This window comes from Tursiops truncatus, chromosome 8, assembly GCF_011762595.2.
Source record: "Tursiops truncatus isolate mTurTru1 chromosome 8, mTurTru1.mat.Y, whole genome shotgun sequence".
NCBI lineage: Eukaryota > Metazoa > Chordata > Mammalia > Artiodactyla > Delphinidae > Tursiops > Tursiops truncatus.
The window spans coordinates 106,546,017-106,562,950 of NC_047041.1; the positions used below are offsets into that span (position 1 = coordinate 106,546,017).

At 62.9% G+C, this 16,934-nt stretch overlaps 1 protein-coding gene across 4 annotated transcripts in view; it reads right to left on the reverse strand.

Moving 5' to 3' along the window:
* KCNQ1 (potassium voltage-gated channel subfamily Q member 1) overlaps positions 1-16,934 on the reverse strand; it is a 348,762-nt gene that overhangs the window by 246,038 nt on the left and 85,790 nt on the right. For all 4 annotated transcript variants that reach the window (XR_012333661.1, XM_073809353.1, XM_033861432.2 and 1 more), the window contains exons 3-6: positions 10,488-10,614; positions 9,942-10,020; positions 9,485-9,581; positions 8,772-8,912 (exon numbers count right to left, since the gene is read on the reverse strand). Coding sequence is in view for 3 of the 4 variants with exons in the window: in XM_073809353.1 (XP_073665454.1) it covers positions 8,772-8,912; positions 9,485-9,581; positions 9,942-10,020; positions 10,488-10,614 (444 nt within the window). In the remaining variant the exon portion in view is untranslated. The remainder of the gene's footprint in view (positions 1-8,771; positions 8,913-9,484; positions 9,582-9,941; positions 10,021-10,487; positions 10,615-16,934) is intronic.

The following is a 16,934-nucleotide window of genomic DNA, read 5'->3' on the forward strand; positions in this document are numbered from 1 at the left end:
GACGAGGGACAGCGGTCGGCACGCAAGCCCCAGAACCTCAGGGCGGGCGTCCGTCCGTCCAGCCTGAGCCCCGCGCTCCATCCGAGACCTGCCACCGCGCAACAGAGGCCAGCGAGAGAGCCCAGCACCGAGCGGCCGGGCGGCTGAGAGCACGGTGCTCGAGCCCGCAGGGTCTGGGTCCCCCAGGCTAACGCCGCAGAGGAAGCGAGCCCCAGCGTACACACGGGCGCTCGGCGCCGACGGGGGTAGCCTCCCCGCCCCACCCCTGCTCCGTCCCCAGGAGGCCTGCCAACCGGGCCACCGATGTCGCTGTGCTCCGGCCCCCAGGAAGCCGGAAGCTCCCACAGAGGCCCACCCTCCCCAGAGAGCCCGGCCACGACGACGACACGCCACTTCCTGACGCCACCCCAGGCACCAGATGCTGCGTTTGCCCTTTGCTCGGAGGGAATCAGACGCAGCTAGAGCCTCCTCCTACATGGGGGAGCTGTCTGTCCAGGGCGTGTGCCGGGACAGTGGGACTGAGGGGCTGCTTCCACCCCACCCCCACCCTAGGCTTGCCTCTGCTGCCACCTGAGGCTTGCTCCCCGGCGGGGCCTCCGGCGTGAGCCCGCCAACGCCATCCTGCAGGGACGCAGAGCCCACCCTGGCTGTGCCGGCCACGCGGCCACACCTGTCCACGCCAGGGTCCGGGTGCGTGAGGAGCCAGCTCTGCGCCTGGCAGGGGGACCAGGGCGCCCAGAGTCCTTGCTCATCCCGTCAGCACACGCGCTCAACCCGTGGTCTCGCCAGCCCTGTGCTAGGCAGCCCGGCTTCCCCCTTCCAGGGCCCCCAGCCCAGGCCAAGTGAGGACGGCCCCTGGCAGCTCGGGAAGTTCTGCACGGAGCCTCCATGAGACCCCCCTGCCCGCTGAGACCGGCGGGGAGCAGGGCCTGGGGAGGCCCATTTCACAGATTCCACTGAACAAGGCCCAGGCGGGAGGCGGCGGCTTCCACAGCAGGGTCCTTGGGGCCCGCACACGTGTCCACGCGGACAGGGACAGGCACACAGGACGGCTCAGGAGCCCCGGGGCAGAGGCGAGATGTCCTCAGGAAGCAGGAGGGACCAAGAGCCCGGGCAGCGGGAAGGACCGCAGTGCGGGAGCCCGGGTTACACCGAAGAGCACAGCCTGGGGGCAGCACGGGCGCACGCTCCCGCCCACCCAACACCCACCATGTGACTGTTCGTGGTCCTGGCTCCCGGGACCGCCACACGGAGCACTTCCTGGCAACGTCACCGTCCCTCAGACACACGTCCACGCCCGCTTCCAATGTGCTGCCCGTGCACGCGTGCACACACACACGGATGGCCTGACACGGAGACGGGGAGCCGCACACGCACGCTGAGACACGCTAAGGCAGCAACGAGGCACACGCATGTGTACGTACCACACGTGGCGCAGGGTCACATGAAGAGGGGCCGGTGCCCGCGTCAAGCCCAGCTCCCTCCAGGCCCAACGCCTCACATGCACACACAGGCAGTGCACACCTGGAGCCCGGCCCAGTACCTGCAGGGTGGAGCAGGCCAGCCTGAGGCCTTGGGCAAGGCTGAAGGCCAGCAGGCAGATAACGGGGCCGGGAGAACCTGCAGCTCCCCGCCAGCAGCCCCCAGAGGGTCTGCGCCCCTCGTGTGAGGCCTGGGCGGCAGCTGCCTCTCGCACCTGGGTGCACGGAGCAAAGGCACATCAGGGCTGCACATGGGGTGGGGCGCCCAAGACGCCGCATCCAGTGTCTTCCGGAAAGTGGCTCTCATAGAATTATTTATTTATGTGTAAGCATACAGTGGGTCTATTTTTAAATTTCTAACTTTCATCTTCTAATGCGGTATTGACAGACGTGAGTCCCGTAAACGAAAGCCTTCTGGGGTCTTCAGTCACTGATAAGGGCGTCAAGGGGTCCTGAGACTCCAAGTTCGAGAACGGCAGCCATGCAGGGAGGTGGGGGCAGGGTGACCTCTGAGATGGGCCTGAGTGTGGCCCTCACGCCAGGGGGCAAATTTTAAGCAGTGCCAGAAAACTCGGGCTTCGAGACAAATAACACATAATACAACCTTCTAATTATCAAAATTAAGGGAAAAAAAAACCCACCAGGACAACTGGGAAACTGATGTAGGTGGGAGGAGGAAAGGGGCTGGCTGAGCGGTGCGGCCAGGCCAGCGGGTGGGGACACCCGAGGCCACTTCCCTTCTCGGACAAGAGCACTGGAGGCGGGACCCCATGTCCTCGCCGCCCGGCTGGGAGGTGCTGGGACTCCAATGGTGGGCAGCAGGAAGAAGCCAGGGGAGCCCCGGCCAGGTGTCCCCCACCCTGCGGCGCAGGGCACACTCCTGGCTTCTCAGACTCTGCCACAGACCTTCTTTGTCAAGTTAACGACATCCTTTCAGCTCTTTGAGGAAACAGCCCATCCCCGCAGAGCTGTTTGTTTTTCCTGAATTCACAGACACAAGCAGCTCAGGAATGGGCCGTTTTATAGCCTGCGTGCTCGGAACTCGCCCCCCATGGCAGGCGATCGGAATGCAGATCTGCACGCCCCCTGGGCACAGACTCCGGGGAGACAGCTCAGCGGGGGGGGCTGAGCCTAGGGTGCGTCCCCCGTCCCCCGTGTCTCTCCTCCAGGGACAGGAGGCACGAGAGGACCTGCCAGTCCCCCCAGCACTTTGTGTCACAAGAAGCTGGCGCTAGTGTCATTTTATTTCCTCCTGGACGCCGGCCTCCGGGGGAAGCGGGAAGGCCAGCCCAGGAGCCCAGCTCCACAGAGGACGCGGTCAGCCTGCAGCCACACTGCAGGCCATGGCCATCTGTCCAGAGGGAACGGGCAGCCAGGAGTGGGAGTGAGGAGGCACCAACGTGGACACTAGGGGCTCGCGCCGGGGGAGGGCACCCCCGTCTGGCAAACTCGTGACCACGCTGTGAGCTCGGGTCCATCTGCCAGAGGGGGAAACTGAGGCCGGGGGTTCTCACCACTGCTAAGTGACGGAGCTGGCAACCAAACCGGCTCCTTGGCGGGACAGCTGGAGAACAAGCCCAGGGCCAGAGGCTGCCGCGCTGAGGGGTCTGGGGCTCGCCCAGCCTCGGGCCACCAACATGCCCAGAGGAGGCTGGAAGGACGGAGCCAGGGAGAGGGCACCTCGGGGGAGGAGAGGTGTGGACAGAGGGGAGGCTGGGCGGGTGGCAGGACTGCCTCAGGACAGCAAAGGGTGGGAGCAGCGGTCCCGGGCCCCAGCTCCAGCCATCGTGGAGCTGCCCCAGGAGACCCCGGCCAGGCTTGCAGGGGACACCATGAAGGGGACAGAGGCCGGCACGTGAGGGCCGAGGGGACAACCCTGCCAGGCTTGCAAATTGTGGGTAAAAACAAAAGCAAACACACCCCCCCAAACAAGCCCGCTTCCTTTCAGAAAGGAAAAACTCAATAAACGAACAGAAACCCACGCGGGCCCAGGGCTCCTCGTTGCGTGAGCGCATCTTCTCCCTATGGAAACCTCGGCGCCCTGGCCGCTGTACTCTCGGGGAAAGGGTGCGGACCGTGGGGACGGGGTCAAGACCTTTCTCCCTCCTCGGGAGGGGCCCTCAGGAGCTTCACACAGTGCCTGGTGGGACGCTGTGGACACCCCGGGCCCTGCCCGGGCCGCGCCCACCCCACAGCATGGCCAGGCTCGTGGCCCCTCACGCAGGAGACTCTGCCTCGAGGGCTCCGCTCCGACGTGTCCTCCTCAGGGGGCCCTCACTGACTCCCAGGGAAATCACGGCATGTGGACCACGACTGACCACGACCAAGCCTCCGAGAGCGAGACCCCCAGGCGGCTGACCCCCTGCTGTGCCCCAGTGCCCAGCGCAGAGCAGGACTGCCGGGATGTGCCTGGTGCCCAGGACCAGCCCGGCCAAGAGGCCCCAGTCCTCCAAGGAATGTCTTGGAAGCAACGGAAAGAGTCGCTACCTTCCTGGGATCGTGGTCCCCTCAGGGAGCCCCACGTCGGCCCTTGGAGGTAGACCTGCCGCCTCCCATTTTACAGATGGGGAAACCAAGGCACGGAGCGGTCACATGCCCTGCCCTGGCCCCAGCGCGGCTGCACGGTGCACCCACCCCTCTGTGCCCCACTGCCGGCCTGGCGGGAAACACAGGTCCCTGGGGGCCAGGAAGAGCCAACACACGTAGGCGCGCACACGTGCACACGCGCGTGCGAAGAGGGGCCGCTCTGTGAGTTAAGGTGTTAAGAGGCCGGGAGCCGGCTGGGGCAGAGCTGGATCCTGGGCACCAGCCGGGCTAAGGGCTGTGACTGGGCCGCGGCAGCCACGAACACTCGAGTGTGAATTAGGTGGCTGGGGGGTCACTGCCTGTCGGCCAGCCTGGGGGCGCTGCCCAGAGAACCGTGGCCAGTAACAGCCCCTAAAATTCACAGCCAGCCTTTGCTGCATCCTCGTTGGGCGCCAGATACCCCGGGCTCTCTGTGTCCTCACTCACAATCCTCCCCAGCTCACGAAAACAGGCACCCAGCTTATACCCAGGGAGGCTGGGTAACCTGCCCAGGGCCACTCAGCAGGTCAGCAGCGGAACAGGATGGCTTCACACCACGCTCCCGCCCGTTTTACCCCACTACTTCCTGTGTCACTGTGTTCCTGACGCTGACCATGTTTCTCTCCCTCGAGCTGAAGCTGGAAAGTTCTTACCTGGGATGACAAGAGCTGCACACCTGCCTCACTGGGCCTGCTGAGTCCATGCAATAAAATCGCCCCAGGGGGTCCCTCAGTGGGCAGTAAGTACAGAGAGGCAGACCTGCCCTGTGGACCCCTACTCATCCTGCAAAACCCAGTCGTAAAGGCCCTTCTCTGGCTGGGCTCCCAGAGCCCACGGTCTCAGCCCCCTACACGACTGTCAACAGGTGCAGGATGGGATCGGGGCAGGTGGCAGCCCAGGGTCCTGGAGACCCTCTGTTCTTAGCTGCATAGCACCCCTGGGCTTTGCATGGAGTCCAAGCAGAGGAAAAGCCTTGAAGGGCTGGGGGCCTGGCCCACCACCCTCCGGGCCCACAGGGCTTCGGTTTCCCCAGCTCCAGATGAGGTCCTGACCCTGGTTCCACCCACTGGGCGGTGCCGACAGGCCTTGCATGTGAATATCTGGGAGGCCCTGTCCTCACCCAGACCCCCCACTCGGCCCCCAGACCCTTTTGGCCTCACTCTGCCAGGATGCGGTCCAGTCTGGAGAGCCAGAACTTTCTGGAGCCAACAGCTAAGGAGCCAGACTCTTGTTTTAAATGGTGGCTGAATGCAGGGGCGGCTTCTAGCCTTTCCACTCTAAATTCTAAATTTAGATGCAGGGGGTAAACAGAGCCCGGCAGCCTCCTGATTTGAGAGACCCCCGGGCACTAAACAGAGGAGCCCGTGTTTGCAAAAACTGCTCTCCCCCCGACTCAAACTTTAACACAAACAAATGCATTTTGTTCCAAGGGCAAAGAAAAAAGTCTTCAATCCTCCCCAACACCTCGGCAGCCAGGCACGGGGCGTCACACTCCGGGTGAGGGGGCAGCTCTCACGCCCAAGTCAGGCGTCCCCACCTGGGCTAGCGGGAGCGGAGGGGACCCTCAGCCTGGAAACTGAGGCTCGGGGAGGGGAGAGACATTCTTGTGATGTCCACCCGGGACGGCGCCGGCCTGGGCTGAAGGGTGTCCACCCAAATCCATGCCCACCCAGGCCCGCAGAACACAAGCCTATTTGAAAAAAGGGTCTTTGTTGATGCAACTGGATAATGATCTGGAGAGGAGATGGTCCTGGGCTCCCTGGGTGGGCCTGGCACCCACTGGCCAGTGTCCTGATAAGAGACGGAAGGTGCAGCCACAAACCCAGGAGCACTTGGGGGCCCCAGAAGCTGGAAGAGGTGGGAAGGACCCTCCCCCAGAGCTTTTGGAGGGAGCCGGCCCTGAAACCCCTTGATCTCGGACTTCTGGTCTCCAGATCCATGAGAGAACGCAGCTCTGTTATTTTAAGGCGCTCCGTCTGCGGGACTTTGCTGTGGCCGCTGATGCACCCGCTGTCCTGCGGGCCACAGACAGAACCGCTTTACGGGCACGTCAACTGATGCATCCACTCGTCCAGCAGACACCGGCCAAGGCTGGGCGCTGAGGATGCCGGCGCCACCCCTGTGGCACCTACAGCCCTGCTGGCGGGGCCACACGCAGCAGTGGCCACGCCCCCCCGGGAACTCGCCCCCCTGCCCTGGTTCCACAGAGGAAACAGCAGATGGCCCACCCCAGCGGCCCAGACGCCCTAGTTTCAAGTCTGTCCCACGCATCCAGCCAGAGGTGCCGGTCTGGCGTGGACGCAGCGTGGTGGTGGGCAGTGGCCCGGCCGGCAGGCCTCTCCCTGCCAGGCTGTACCACCTGGTAGGCAGACCCTGGTCTGTCCGCCCTGGACGGGGAGCCACGGGGCATGGCAGGGCCGGGCTCGCTCCCCGTGTGGCCCACGAAGCCACGCAGAGGACGGCGCGGGACAGCCACCGTCGGGCGCGGTGGCCAGCTGGCTCTGAAGCCCCCGGCCAGGCCGCGCTTCCTGAGCTGCTCGTCCAGGCCGTGCCAGGAGCACAGCATAACTCGAGCCGCGGCCGCTCCACCCGCCTGGACAGCTGCAGGGGCGCCACCGCTGTGAATGGGAGTCGCCTGCCCAGGAGCTGGGCGGCGGGGGTGCCGGGCCCGCGGGAACAATGGCCAGGCCGGGGCCGCAGCTGACGGCGAGGCTGGGGCACCGGTGCCAAGCCGGGCACAAAGGGGCCGTTTTCCTGGCCGGCGGGCGGATGTTTGCACAGGTGTGCGAGCGGGAGCGCCGTTCGCAGGGGCCGGGCCGGGGGCAGCTCCGAGCGGCCGGGGAGGTGGGGGCCGGTGCCAAGGCCGAGCACCGCTTATCAGCTGAGCCGCGGCCGTCACCCATGCGCTTCCCACCGCGCCATCCAGTCCCGGGGGTCCTCCCGGCTCTGGGCATCCTGTCCCTCCACAGGACCTGCCTGTCACCAGGACGCCTCCCCTCCCTGCCCGGCGCTGGGCTGTCCCACCGAACCTGCCGGGGGGATGGGCCGGGGGCTGCCACGCCCGGGCCCGTGGAGGCACAGGCCTGCAGGGGGGCCAGCAGAGCTTGCCTTCCCTGGGCGGCCTGGCACACTGGAAGCTTCCAGAAAAAACGCTGACTCGTCCGATATCAGGCGCCCCTCCCCCAACACGTGTGGGCCTCCTGGGGGTGTGGGTGGGGGCACACGGGGCAGCTTCCCGCCCCACCCGGACCATCCGGGATGGGCCTCCCTGTGGAGGCTGGTGGGGAAGCCGGGGAGACAGTGAACCCCTACCCCGCTTCCGGAAGGAAGCAAGTCAGGGACAGACACGGCCAGGGCCCGGCACAGCCACTGCCCGGACCCGGGACCCCTTGGACCTGGTGCTGCCCCGAGGCCTCGGCCCGACCTCGTGCAGCCTGCGACCCTCTCCTCTCCCTGGCTGAGCGAGCCTGGACGTCAGCCCCCCAGCCCCCAGCTCAAAGGGGCTCCCACCGGCCACCCTCAGCTTCGGGCAGCTCGCCGCCGGGCCGGTGTCACCCGCTCTGCTGCTCAGGCTGATTCGGACCCCAGGCACTAGCCCCTGGCACCCAAGTGCACCCCACAGGGAAGGGGGAGAGCCAAGGCCGGCCCACGGCCCAGAGTTGGCCCACGGAGCCGGCATTCGGGCTGCACCCCTGCCTTCCCCCACGGCCAGGGTCTGTCCGGGCTGCCTCAGGGCCCCCTGCATGTGCTGTTCCCAGGCCGGTAAGCTGCTGGCCACCCTGCCACTGAGAGCCCAGGACCTGTCTCCCCACAAGGCCCGAGCGGAGGGTTTGTTGAGGGGTGTCCTCTGCGCCCTGAGGCCCACACACAAGTGAGGCTGGGCTTCCGTGGTGAGCAGGCCCCGGGGGCCACACAGCTCAGACGTCCTGCAGCTGGCGGAGACCCCTGCCACCACCCACAGCGTGGCCATGTGCCGCGCCCCGCGCCCCACGTCTCCCTTCCCCACCACAAGCCTGACCCCTGGGAGGAGCCAGCCCACGCTCCTGGACACGTCCAGGCCGAGGCCAGGGTGCTGGGTGCTTGCAGGAGGGGGACACGGCACACCCAAGGAGCCCAACTTCACAGGCGGGGGAGCCTCCAGGCCCCCAGGACAGAAGCCGGGGCACTGCTGTGTCACCGCTGCCTGGGGCCGGCTACAGAATTTGCGGGCCGGGTGCGCAGGCAAAACGTGGGAGCGCTTTCCTTTTTCCCAGCACCCCCCGCCCTGTCACGGTGGCTTCTGTTTGCTCTACAAAGTCACGCTCCTTGGCGCAGGGACACTGGAGGGGCCAGCACAGAACCTCACAGGCGCGGGGCACAGGGTGGCGGAGGAGCTGGCCCCAGGGAAGGCGGGAGCTGGGACCTCGTGCGGCCGTCGTGCCCACCGCACAGTCGCTCTCCGTCCCGCCAGACTTGCCTCCCAAACGGCAAGTTCAAAGATAAAAACCTTACGGACCCCACAACGGTGACTGTCGGGCTTTACGCATCCAGCGTGGGGCCCTTCTGTGCGTGGAGCCCTGTGACGCCCGCCCGTCCAACCTGTGCCCAGGCGGGGCTTCAGGCGTTTGTGGGGTGGTCTCGAGGCGTAAGATCTTGAGACACCAGAGCCCCAGGGTGACATCCCGGCCCCGCCCCGCCCAGGCCCCGGGTGGGCAGTGGCCGCGTGGCCCAGAGGTCCCGACTTACCACCCCCCACCAGAGGGCGTCCGCGTAGCTGCCGAACTCGACCTGGCCCGACTCGTTCACGGCGTCCTTCTCGGCCAGGTACACGAAGTAGGAGGAGAAGATGAGGCCCAGGAAGCCGATGTACAGGGTGGTGATCAGCTCCTGGGAGACGGCAGAGGAGGTGTGACCAGCCGGCGCCCACGGACAGCCGGGGCCCTGCGCACCCGCGCCGGGCAGACATCACAGGGGGCGGGGCCTGCCGGCGGCAAAGCCCCAACGCTTCCCACCGAGTTGACATAAACGCCAGCGTGTCTCACATGCAGACACCGGACTTCAGAAATAATTTATTTTTCCCAGCTCGTCAGTGGCAGTGCTGGGTCTCAGCTTCCAGGAGCGAGACCAGTGCCCTGGGCCACCAGCCCGGCTCTGTTTCCTGCAGAGCCTCGGTGAGATGCGGGGCGGGGCCTCACGAAGGGGTCGGGTCAGCCGCCTCCGCCTTCACGGGGCTCATCACGATCTGCCCCGGTTTAGATTTCGGGGCCTCTCGGACCCTTTTCCGTGTGGCATTTCTGTCTTTCCATCTACCCGACAGTCTCTTGTCCCGGCTTGAGGGACGTGGGCACCACCTGCCTGGCAGGCTGGGGACACTGGCCCCTCAGCTTGGGGGCAGGACAGCCCAGCTGGCTCAGGCCGAGGCTGGGCCGAGACCCTGTCCTCCCCCCCGGACCACCCACCTGGCGGTGGATGAAGACCACCGAGCCCAGCAGCCTCCACGTGCCCCCCTGGCGGTCGACGTGCAGCATCCGCAGGATCTGGAGGAAGCGGATGCCCCTGCGGAAGACAGGTCGCTGGGCGCCCCTCCCCCATGCGCCCCTCCCCCTCCCCCGTGCGCCCCTCCCCCTCCCGAAGCCCAGGGTCAAGGTGGGGGCAGCACCCCAGGCCCGGAGCCAAACCTGTACATTTCTCAATTCCTTTGGCCCCCAGACCACCTTCTGGGGGCGGCCCCAGGATCACCCCAGTTTACAGACGAGCAGACGGAGGGCCCCAGACTGTCAGGTCCCAGCCTGAGTCCCAGAAGTGAGTAAGCGCTCCTGTCCGACTCAGCACCGGCCCTGAGCCTAACCGCGCCCCCCAGCACGCGGCCCCGCCGCTCTCACACCCCCGCACCGGGGAGCCCGCAGCCCCGCCTACCTGATGGCCGAGGTGGCAAACACCTGCCCTTTGGAGCCCACGCAGAGGACGACCATGGAGGCCACGACCACGATGAGGTCTGGAGGGGACAGCGCCACCGTCACCAGCCTGGCAGCTGGACACCGGCAAGGAGCCTGGCGGTCAGGCGGGACAGGGCCCAACAGTGGGGACACGGGGGCACCTCAACGGAGAGACCAGGCCCTCCGTCCCAGGCACGTGCAGAGGCCCCCCGCGCCTACCTCCCCAGCCCTGTCTCGCGGGCCGCTGAGGGCAGCGGAAGCCCAGGTTGTGTTGAGCTTGACCAGACCCCCTGCCCTGTGAGCAGCCTCTTGGGACAGAGGACCTGGGCGCTGAGGCTGGCTCCTGTGTGGGGGACCTGGGAGGTCACCCCACTGGCCTTGGGATCCTGCCCTGTCACAGGCGGAGGAGGGACTCTGCCTGGTGGTGTTCGTGATGGGGGTCCACCTGCCAGATTCTGGGGGAGGGGCTCAGCTCTTGCCAGGAAACCTCGGGGTGAAGCTTCCAGGGGGGGCGGGCGTGACTCACCGATGATGGAAATGGGCTTCCGGGCAAAGCGCAGCCGGCCCCAGATGCCCACGTACTTGCTGCGGCAGCCGGCTGACCAGAGGCGGACCACGTACTCCGTCCCAAAGAACACGACCAGGACGATCTCCTGCGGGGACAGAGGGACGTGAGCTCACCTCAGGCCCCTCCCCCCTGCACCCCTCCCCCTCCCCCGTGAGCCCACTGAGAGCAGGCGGCCTGGGCCCCCGTCTGCTGCATCGCCCACCTGGACAGGCCCAGGTCCACCACCGCATTCAGTACCACAGAAAAAAGATCAGACACTATGACCAAGTGGGATTTATACCTGAATGCAAGGACAGTTCAGCACATAAAAATCAACCAGTGTAATACATGACATTAACAGAGCGGAGGGAAAAAAATCGCATGGTCTCCTGATCGCAACGGATGCAGAAAGAGCATTTGACAAGATTCAGCACCCTTTCGTGATAAAAACAGTAAACAAACTAGGAATAGAGGGAAACTATCTCCATGTAATAAAGGCCATATATGAAAACCCCGCAGCGAACGTCGTATCAACGGAGAAAGGCTGGAAGCTTCTCCTCTAGGATCAGGACCGAGACAAGGATGCCCACTCTCACCACGTCTATTCAACAGAGTACTGAAGTCCCAGCCAGAGCAATCAGGCAAGAAAGAGAAATAAAAGGCTTCCAAATTGGAAAGGAAGAAGTAAAATTATCTCTGTTCACAGACGATATGATCTTATGTGTAGAAAACCCTAAAGATTCCATGCAAAAACCCTGTTAGATCTAATAAATGAGTTCAACAAAGTAGGATACAAAGTTGATCACGAAAATCAGTTGCATTGGGCTTCCCTGGTGGCGCAGTGGTTGAGAGTCCGCCTGCCAATGCAGAGGAGACGGGTTCGAGGCCTGGTGTGGGAAGATCCCACATGCCGCGGAGCAACTGGGCCCGTGAGCCACAACTACTGAGCCTGCGCGTCTGGAGCCTGTGCTCCGCAACGGGAGAGGCCACGGCAGTGAGAGGCCCGCGCACTGCGATGAAGAGTGGCCCCCGCTCGCCACAAGTAGAGAAAGCCCTCGCACAGAAACGAAGACCCAACACAGCCACAAATAAATAAATTAATTAATTTAACAAAATCAGTTGCATTTCTATACACAAACCATGAACAATCTGGAAAAGAAATTATAAAACAATTCCATTTACACTAGCACCAAAAAGAATAAAGTACTTATGAATTAACTAAGGAGGTGGGACACTTGTACAATGAAAATTAAACAATACTGTTTAAAGAAATCAAAGACGACCAATAGATGGAAACACAACCCACGTTCACGGATTGGAAGACTTAATACCGTCAAGACGTCAGTGCCACTCAAAGGGATCTGTAGACTCAATGCAATCCCTCTCAAAACCCCGATGACAATTTTTGCAGAAACAGAAAAAGCCCTCAGATTCACACGAAATCTCAAGGGCCCCTGGATAGCCAAAACAAGATGTGGTCCATCCACACGACGGAATGTTCCTCAGCCTTAGAAAGGAGGGAAGTGCTGGCACAGGCTACAGCGTGGATGGACCTGAGGACGTCGTCAGCTCACTTCCAGCTGGTGCCCTGCCCTGTCCCCACCCCGTCCCAACCCAGGGAACCCAGCCCTGTCTGGGGACTCCCGCTCCCATGCCCGGCCTTGCCTTCCCCCACCATGGGGCCCACCGGGAGGGGGTAACCGGACACTGGCTCCCGAATGCCCACAACTAGGATGGAATCCTCATACCATCCAGCTTGTGTGTGGGGCAAGCTCGGGGGATGATGGGAGAAAACGTGGGACATTTCCCGCTTTGCTTTTGCAAGAAAGTTCTTGGTTTGCAACGTCAGGTTCTTCAGGGTCGGGGTATGTACGGTCGGGGGCACGTGGGGGATGGTGGAGAGTGAGGGATGGGGGACGCTCGCAGGCTCTGTGGCCTCAGAGGGTCGTGCTGGCGCCACCTCTGTCCTCAGCTGGAGGGTGGCTGAGCCCACCGGGGAAGGGGCCGTGTTTACCTGCCCACCACCCTCTCCCTGGCCCTGGAGCATGCCCGCCTTGGTTGGCCCTGGACACGGATCTGAGGGAGTGAATGAATGAATGAACGAACGAACGACCGATCAGACCAACGAGCGACCGAGGGCTCCCTGGTACCAGGGCTTCGTCTCGGGCGTGTGTTTCCCGAGATTCTGGCCCAGCCGGTCCTAAGTGGGTGTAAGGAGGAGATGACAGACAGGAGGCCCTAGCAATGAACGACGGCGTAGGGGGGGAGCGGCTGAAGGGTCCGGCTTCCAGTGTTTGGCCATCTCGACAAGGGCCGCAGAGCCACCACCTCTGGGTCCCCAAAGCTGAGACACCAGTGCTGGCATCTTCAGAGAGGAGGGGTCACCGGACTGCTGATGGCCCTGAGGGGGCGGACAGAGTCCCCCAAAGAGCAGTCCTCAGGGCCTCCATCCCAGCTCTGCAAATCCAGACACCGCCGGGCTGATGAGTCACTTAGCAGGTTTGTTCTTATTTCGATGCGTTATTTTTTTACTTAAATACCTTCTCCAGCCGCGTCCTAAGCATATTCGAAGCGATAGAAATCTTACAAACATCAGGTAAGAGCTTACTGCACTTCAGTCTTGCAACAGACCTTCTGATAAATAAGTAACTCCCAGGGCTGGCTGTTGACGCTGCGTGTCTCCCCCTCCCCCCAGATTATCCTGGCCTCGAGCTCAGAGCTCCCCCTGCCCTCTTGGGGCTGGCGGGCTGGGGCTGGGGGACTCTCCCCCTGGACGGGTGAGAGGTAGGACTAACTTAAAACAACGCTAAGCCCCAAGTCCCATTTGAGCCTGGAATGCAGCTCGAGGCCGGGATGGACATGCCACCAGTCCACCACCGGCATGCTGGGCGGGAGAGAGCCCGGACCGGGGCGGGGGGAGCACACGTTTGCTCCAAGATCAAATGATCCCCACACCGTCAGCCTCGAGCGCTGGGCAGGGTGGCACTTGGGGCCAAGGCCGGGACCTCCAGGGCGTCGCCGTGGCCCAGCCATCACCATCTTTTGGAGCCACCTGTCCACTGACCTGGGTGCCGGGAGGGCGGACAGGCTGGCCTGAAGTTCTGGACCTGCATGGACTCTGGAATTCTTTCACCAGAGGGGCCTGGGCCACCCTGGGCTGGGGGCTGCTCTGGGGGCTTTGACTGGGCTGGACTGTCCATCTGTGGAGGCCAGTAGGCTAGGGCCTGCCGGAGGGCTGACCCCCCAAGTCTTCCTGTGGGGCTGCCCCTGACTCAGGGGACAGCACCCCCAGTCCAAAGCAGGCTCACGGAATGGCAGGGCTGCTTCCTCTTAGCTCCGGGGAAAGGGGGACCAGCCTCCAGCCTCAGTGACCCAGACCCAGAGGATGACCCCCCGAACCCCTACCCCCGGCCACCCTCCCTGCCCTGGGTTTTCTCCAGCCGGCAGGGGCAGGCCTGCAGCTCGGTTGTCTCTGCAGACCAGGCCCTGAGCAAGCCCCGGAGGGGAACACAGAGGCCTCAAGCTCCCCCCAGAGCCTGCCCACCTCAGCCCCTGCCTCCACACCCCAGCTCAAGCCACCGCCCTGGCCCCACGGCCCACGCTAAGGGTCAGGGCTTGCCCCGGCCCACCCGAGAGCCTATCGCCGGCCCAAGGCACGCGCCCCTCCCCGCCTGGGCCCGAGTGCTCGGCCTGGGGCCCTGTCCTTCCAGCTCCTCCCCCCCCCCGCCCCCCAGGTCCCCACACCCCCCTCGGTCCCGCTCAGGCCCCCCCCATCACACCTGACCCCTCCACTGATAAGAGTCAGCCCAGAGGCCCCTGTCCACGAGCCCACATGGTGTCTGCATGCCCGCATGTGAGCAGGGGTCAAGGATACTGGCCGGAGCACGGCCCTGAGCTCTGCCCCACAGATATGGGGAGAAGGGGCCGTCCTCGTGTCAGGGACCTCCGCTAAGACCGCAGTCACCAGAGGGACGAAGGGCCCCCTCCCACCTGGCCACTGTCCCTCAGACAAAGCAAGGTCGCCTCCCAGCTGCACTTGGCCTCATGGACCAGGGACCTGTGAGCCGGCCAGGCGCCAACACCAGGGCACAGGCCCGAGAATCCCCCGCCTGTGGGAAGCAGACCAGGCACTCAGACGTCAGGGCTCCAGGCAGCCACGAGCCCCGCACCTGGCGGCCGTGCCCCTCCTTCTGTGAGTTTCAGAGCAGCGGGTCCTGGGCTCCCCATGTGTCTCACAAGCAGCGGGGTTTGGGGTGGCTCTTGGCAGTATTATTTGTAATGTTTAGAATTATTTTAAAAAACAAAGTTCCTAAGAAACAACTCAATTAAAAAATGGGTATGAAACTCGAATAGGCATTTCTCTAGAGAAGACATACAGACGGTCAAGAAGCACATGAAAAGCTGCTCAACACCACTGGCCGTCGGGAAACGCAAATCGAAACCACAGCGAGACACCGCCTCACACCCATCAGGACGGCTACTATCAGGGAAGCGAGATAAGTGCTGGCGCGGATGCAGAGAAACTGGAGCCTTGCGAACGGTGGGCGGGAATGTAAAATGGTGCGGCCGCTGTGGAACAGTGTGGAGGGTCCTCGAAAACTTAAAAATAGAATCACATGTGATCCAGCAACTCCACTTCTGGGTATAGCCTCAAAAAAAAAAAAAAGAAAAGAAAAGAAAGCAGGATCTCAAAGGTATTTGCACACCCGTGTTCACAGCAGCACTATTTACAACAGCCGAAAGGTGGAAGCAACCCAAGTGTCCGTCGAATGAACAGATACACAAACCGAGGTCCGTCCACACGACGGAATATTACTCAGCCTTACAGGGAAGGCAATTCTCACACAGGCTGTGATGTGGGCGAACCTTGGGGACACTACACTCAGTGAGAGAATTCAGACACAGAAGGACAAATCCTGTCTGATTCCACCCACATGAGGTCCCTGGAGGAGTCACGTCCATAGAGACAGAAAGTAGACGGTGGGGTCCCGGGGCTGGGAGAGGGGAGTGAGTGTGTAATGGGGACAGAGTCTCTGCTTGGAAAGACAGAAACTTCTGCAGGCAGATGGTGTGACGTTCCCTCAACAGCGTCAATGTACTTAATGCCGTCAAACTGTGCACTTAAAAGTGGTTAAGATGGTAACCTGTATGTTCTATGTATTTTACCACAATGTCAATAAAAAGAAAGCCCTTCGGTGGCTGCCGGGGGCCGGGGGAGTGAGGAATGGGGGTCACTGCTGACGGGTGCAAGGTTCCCTTTCGGGGGGACGACAAAGTTCTGAAACTAGACGGAGGTGGTGGTGGTACAACGTTGTTAATGCGTTAAATGCACTTGAAAATGGTGACCTGTGCGGCGAGTGTGTTTTTCCATGACACAAACGTCCCCTGCCCCCGGGCGCTCTGCGCTCAGGCCTCTGCCTGGACCTTGGGGCCGGCCCCGCGGGGCAGAAACCGCCGTCCTTGAGCCTCTGACTCTCAATTTTGTGGTCCATTGTTAGTTCACTGTTAAATGAGCAAACGGAGCACGGTGATTGCCTGCAAAGGTCACTCGGGTGCAGCCGCGTCCCCAGTGGAGGACAGTGCAGGAAGCGAAGCGCAAAGGCCAGGCCGCACTGGACACGGGCGGGCACTGGACCCCCGAGACAGTGCAGCGCCGGGCCGAGGGTCCCGGCTACCAACGGGACGCCCAGGGCCCGGCTCGCTCTGCACGAGGAGGCCCCGCCATCGGGCAGACGGACACGGGGACCCCCGAGCTCGACCAAGTTACAAGTAAGGGGAACAGCCCGCACCCGCCTTCAGTGTTTTGGGGTAACGGCAGTCAACAGCAGATCCGCAAATCCCGAGAGTCAAGATAAAGGCTCAGAAAAGCAGGTGCTTCTCTGGGTTTTCCAGCCCCGGTACGCAAAGGGGAAAGGGTGCGGATCCCTTGGGCGTTTCGTAATCCCCGTGGCACCACTTCCCACCCCCCCAGAAGGGTGAAGGTCCACGCGGCCGTCTTATCTATTGCTTCGTTTTTATCAGCTCGTGAGTCCTCATGCATCGGATGCGTTCTGAGGCTCAGCCCTGCCCGCACAGCCTGGCTCAGAAGCGCTGGCAACGGCCCGCGGAGCACGGCCCCGGGTGACAGAAAGCGAGCCGGCCCGGAGGCTAAGCCCCGCGCGTTGCCTGTGCGCAGAGCCTAGCTTCTCGGATGAAAGCGCCTGTTTTGTTGTATTTGCTGAACAATAAAGGAAACCTCACGGACCCTCATCGCTCTCCCCCTGGTGCTTAGATGATACTGCTCTGTTATCCTCATGATGAAAAATCAATTTTAAAGAGAGTTGGAAGGTTAACTGCCGGGAATTAAGCACTGAGATTTGTGGGGTGGAGGGGTGGGGGCCGACGGAAAGCAGAAATTGGGGTTGAGGACAAAAGGCACGGCACCCT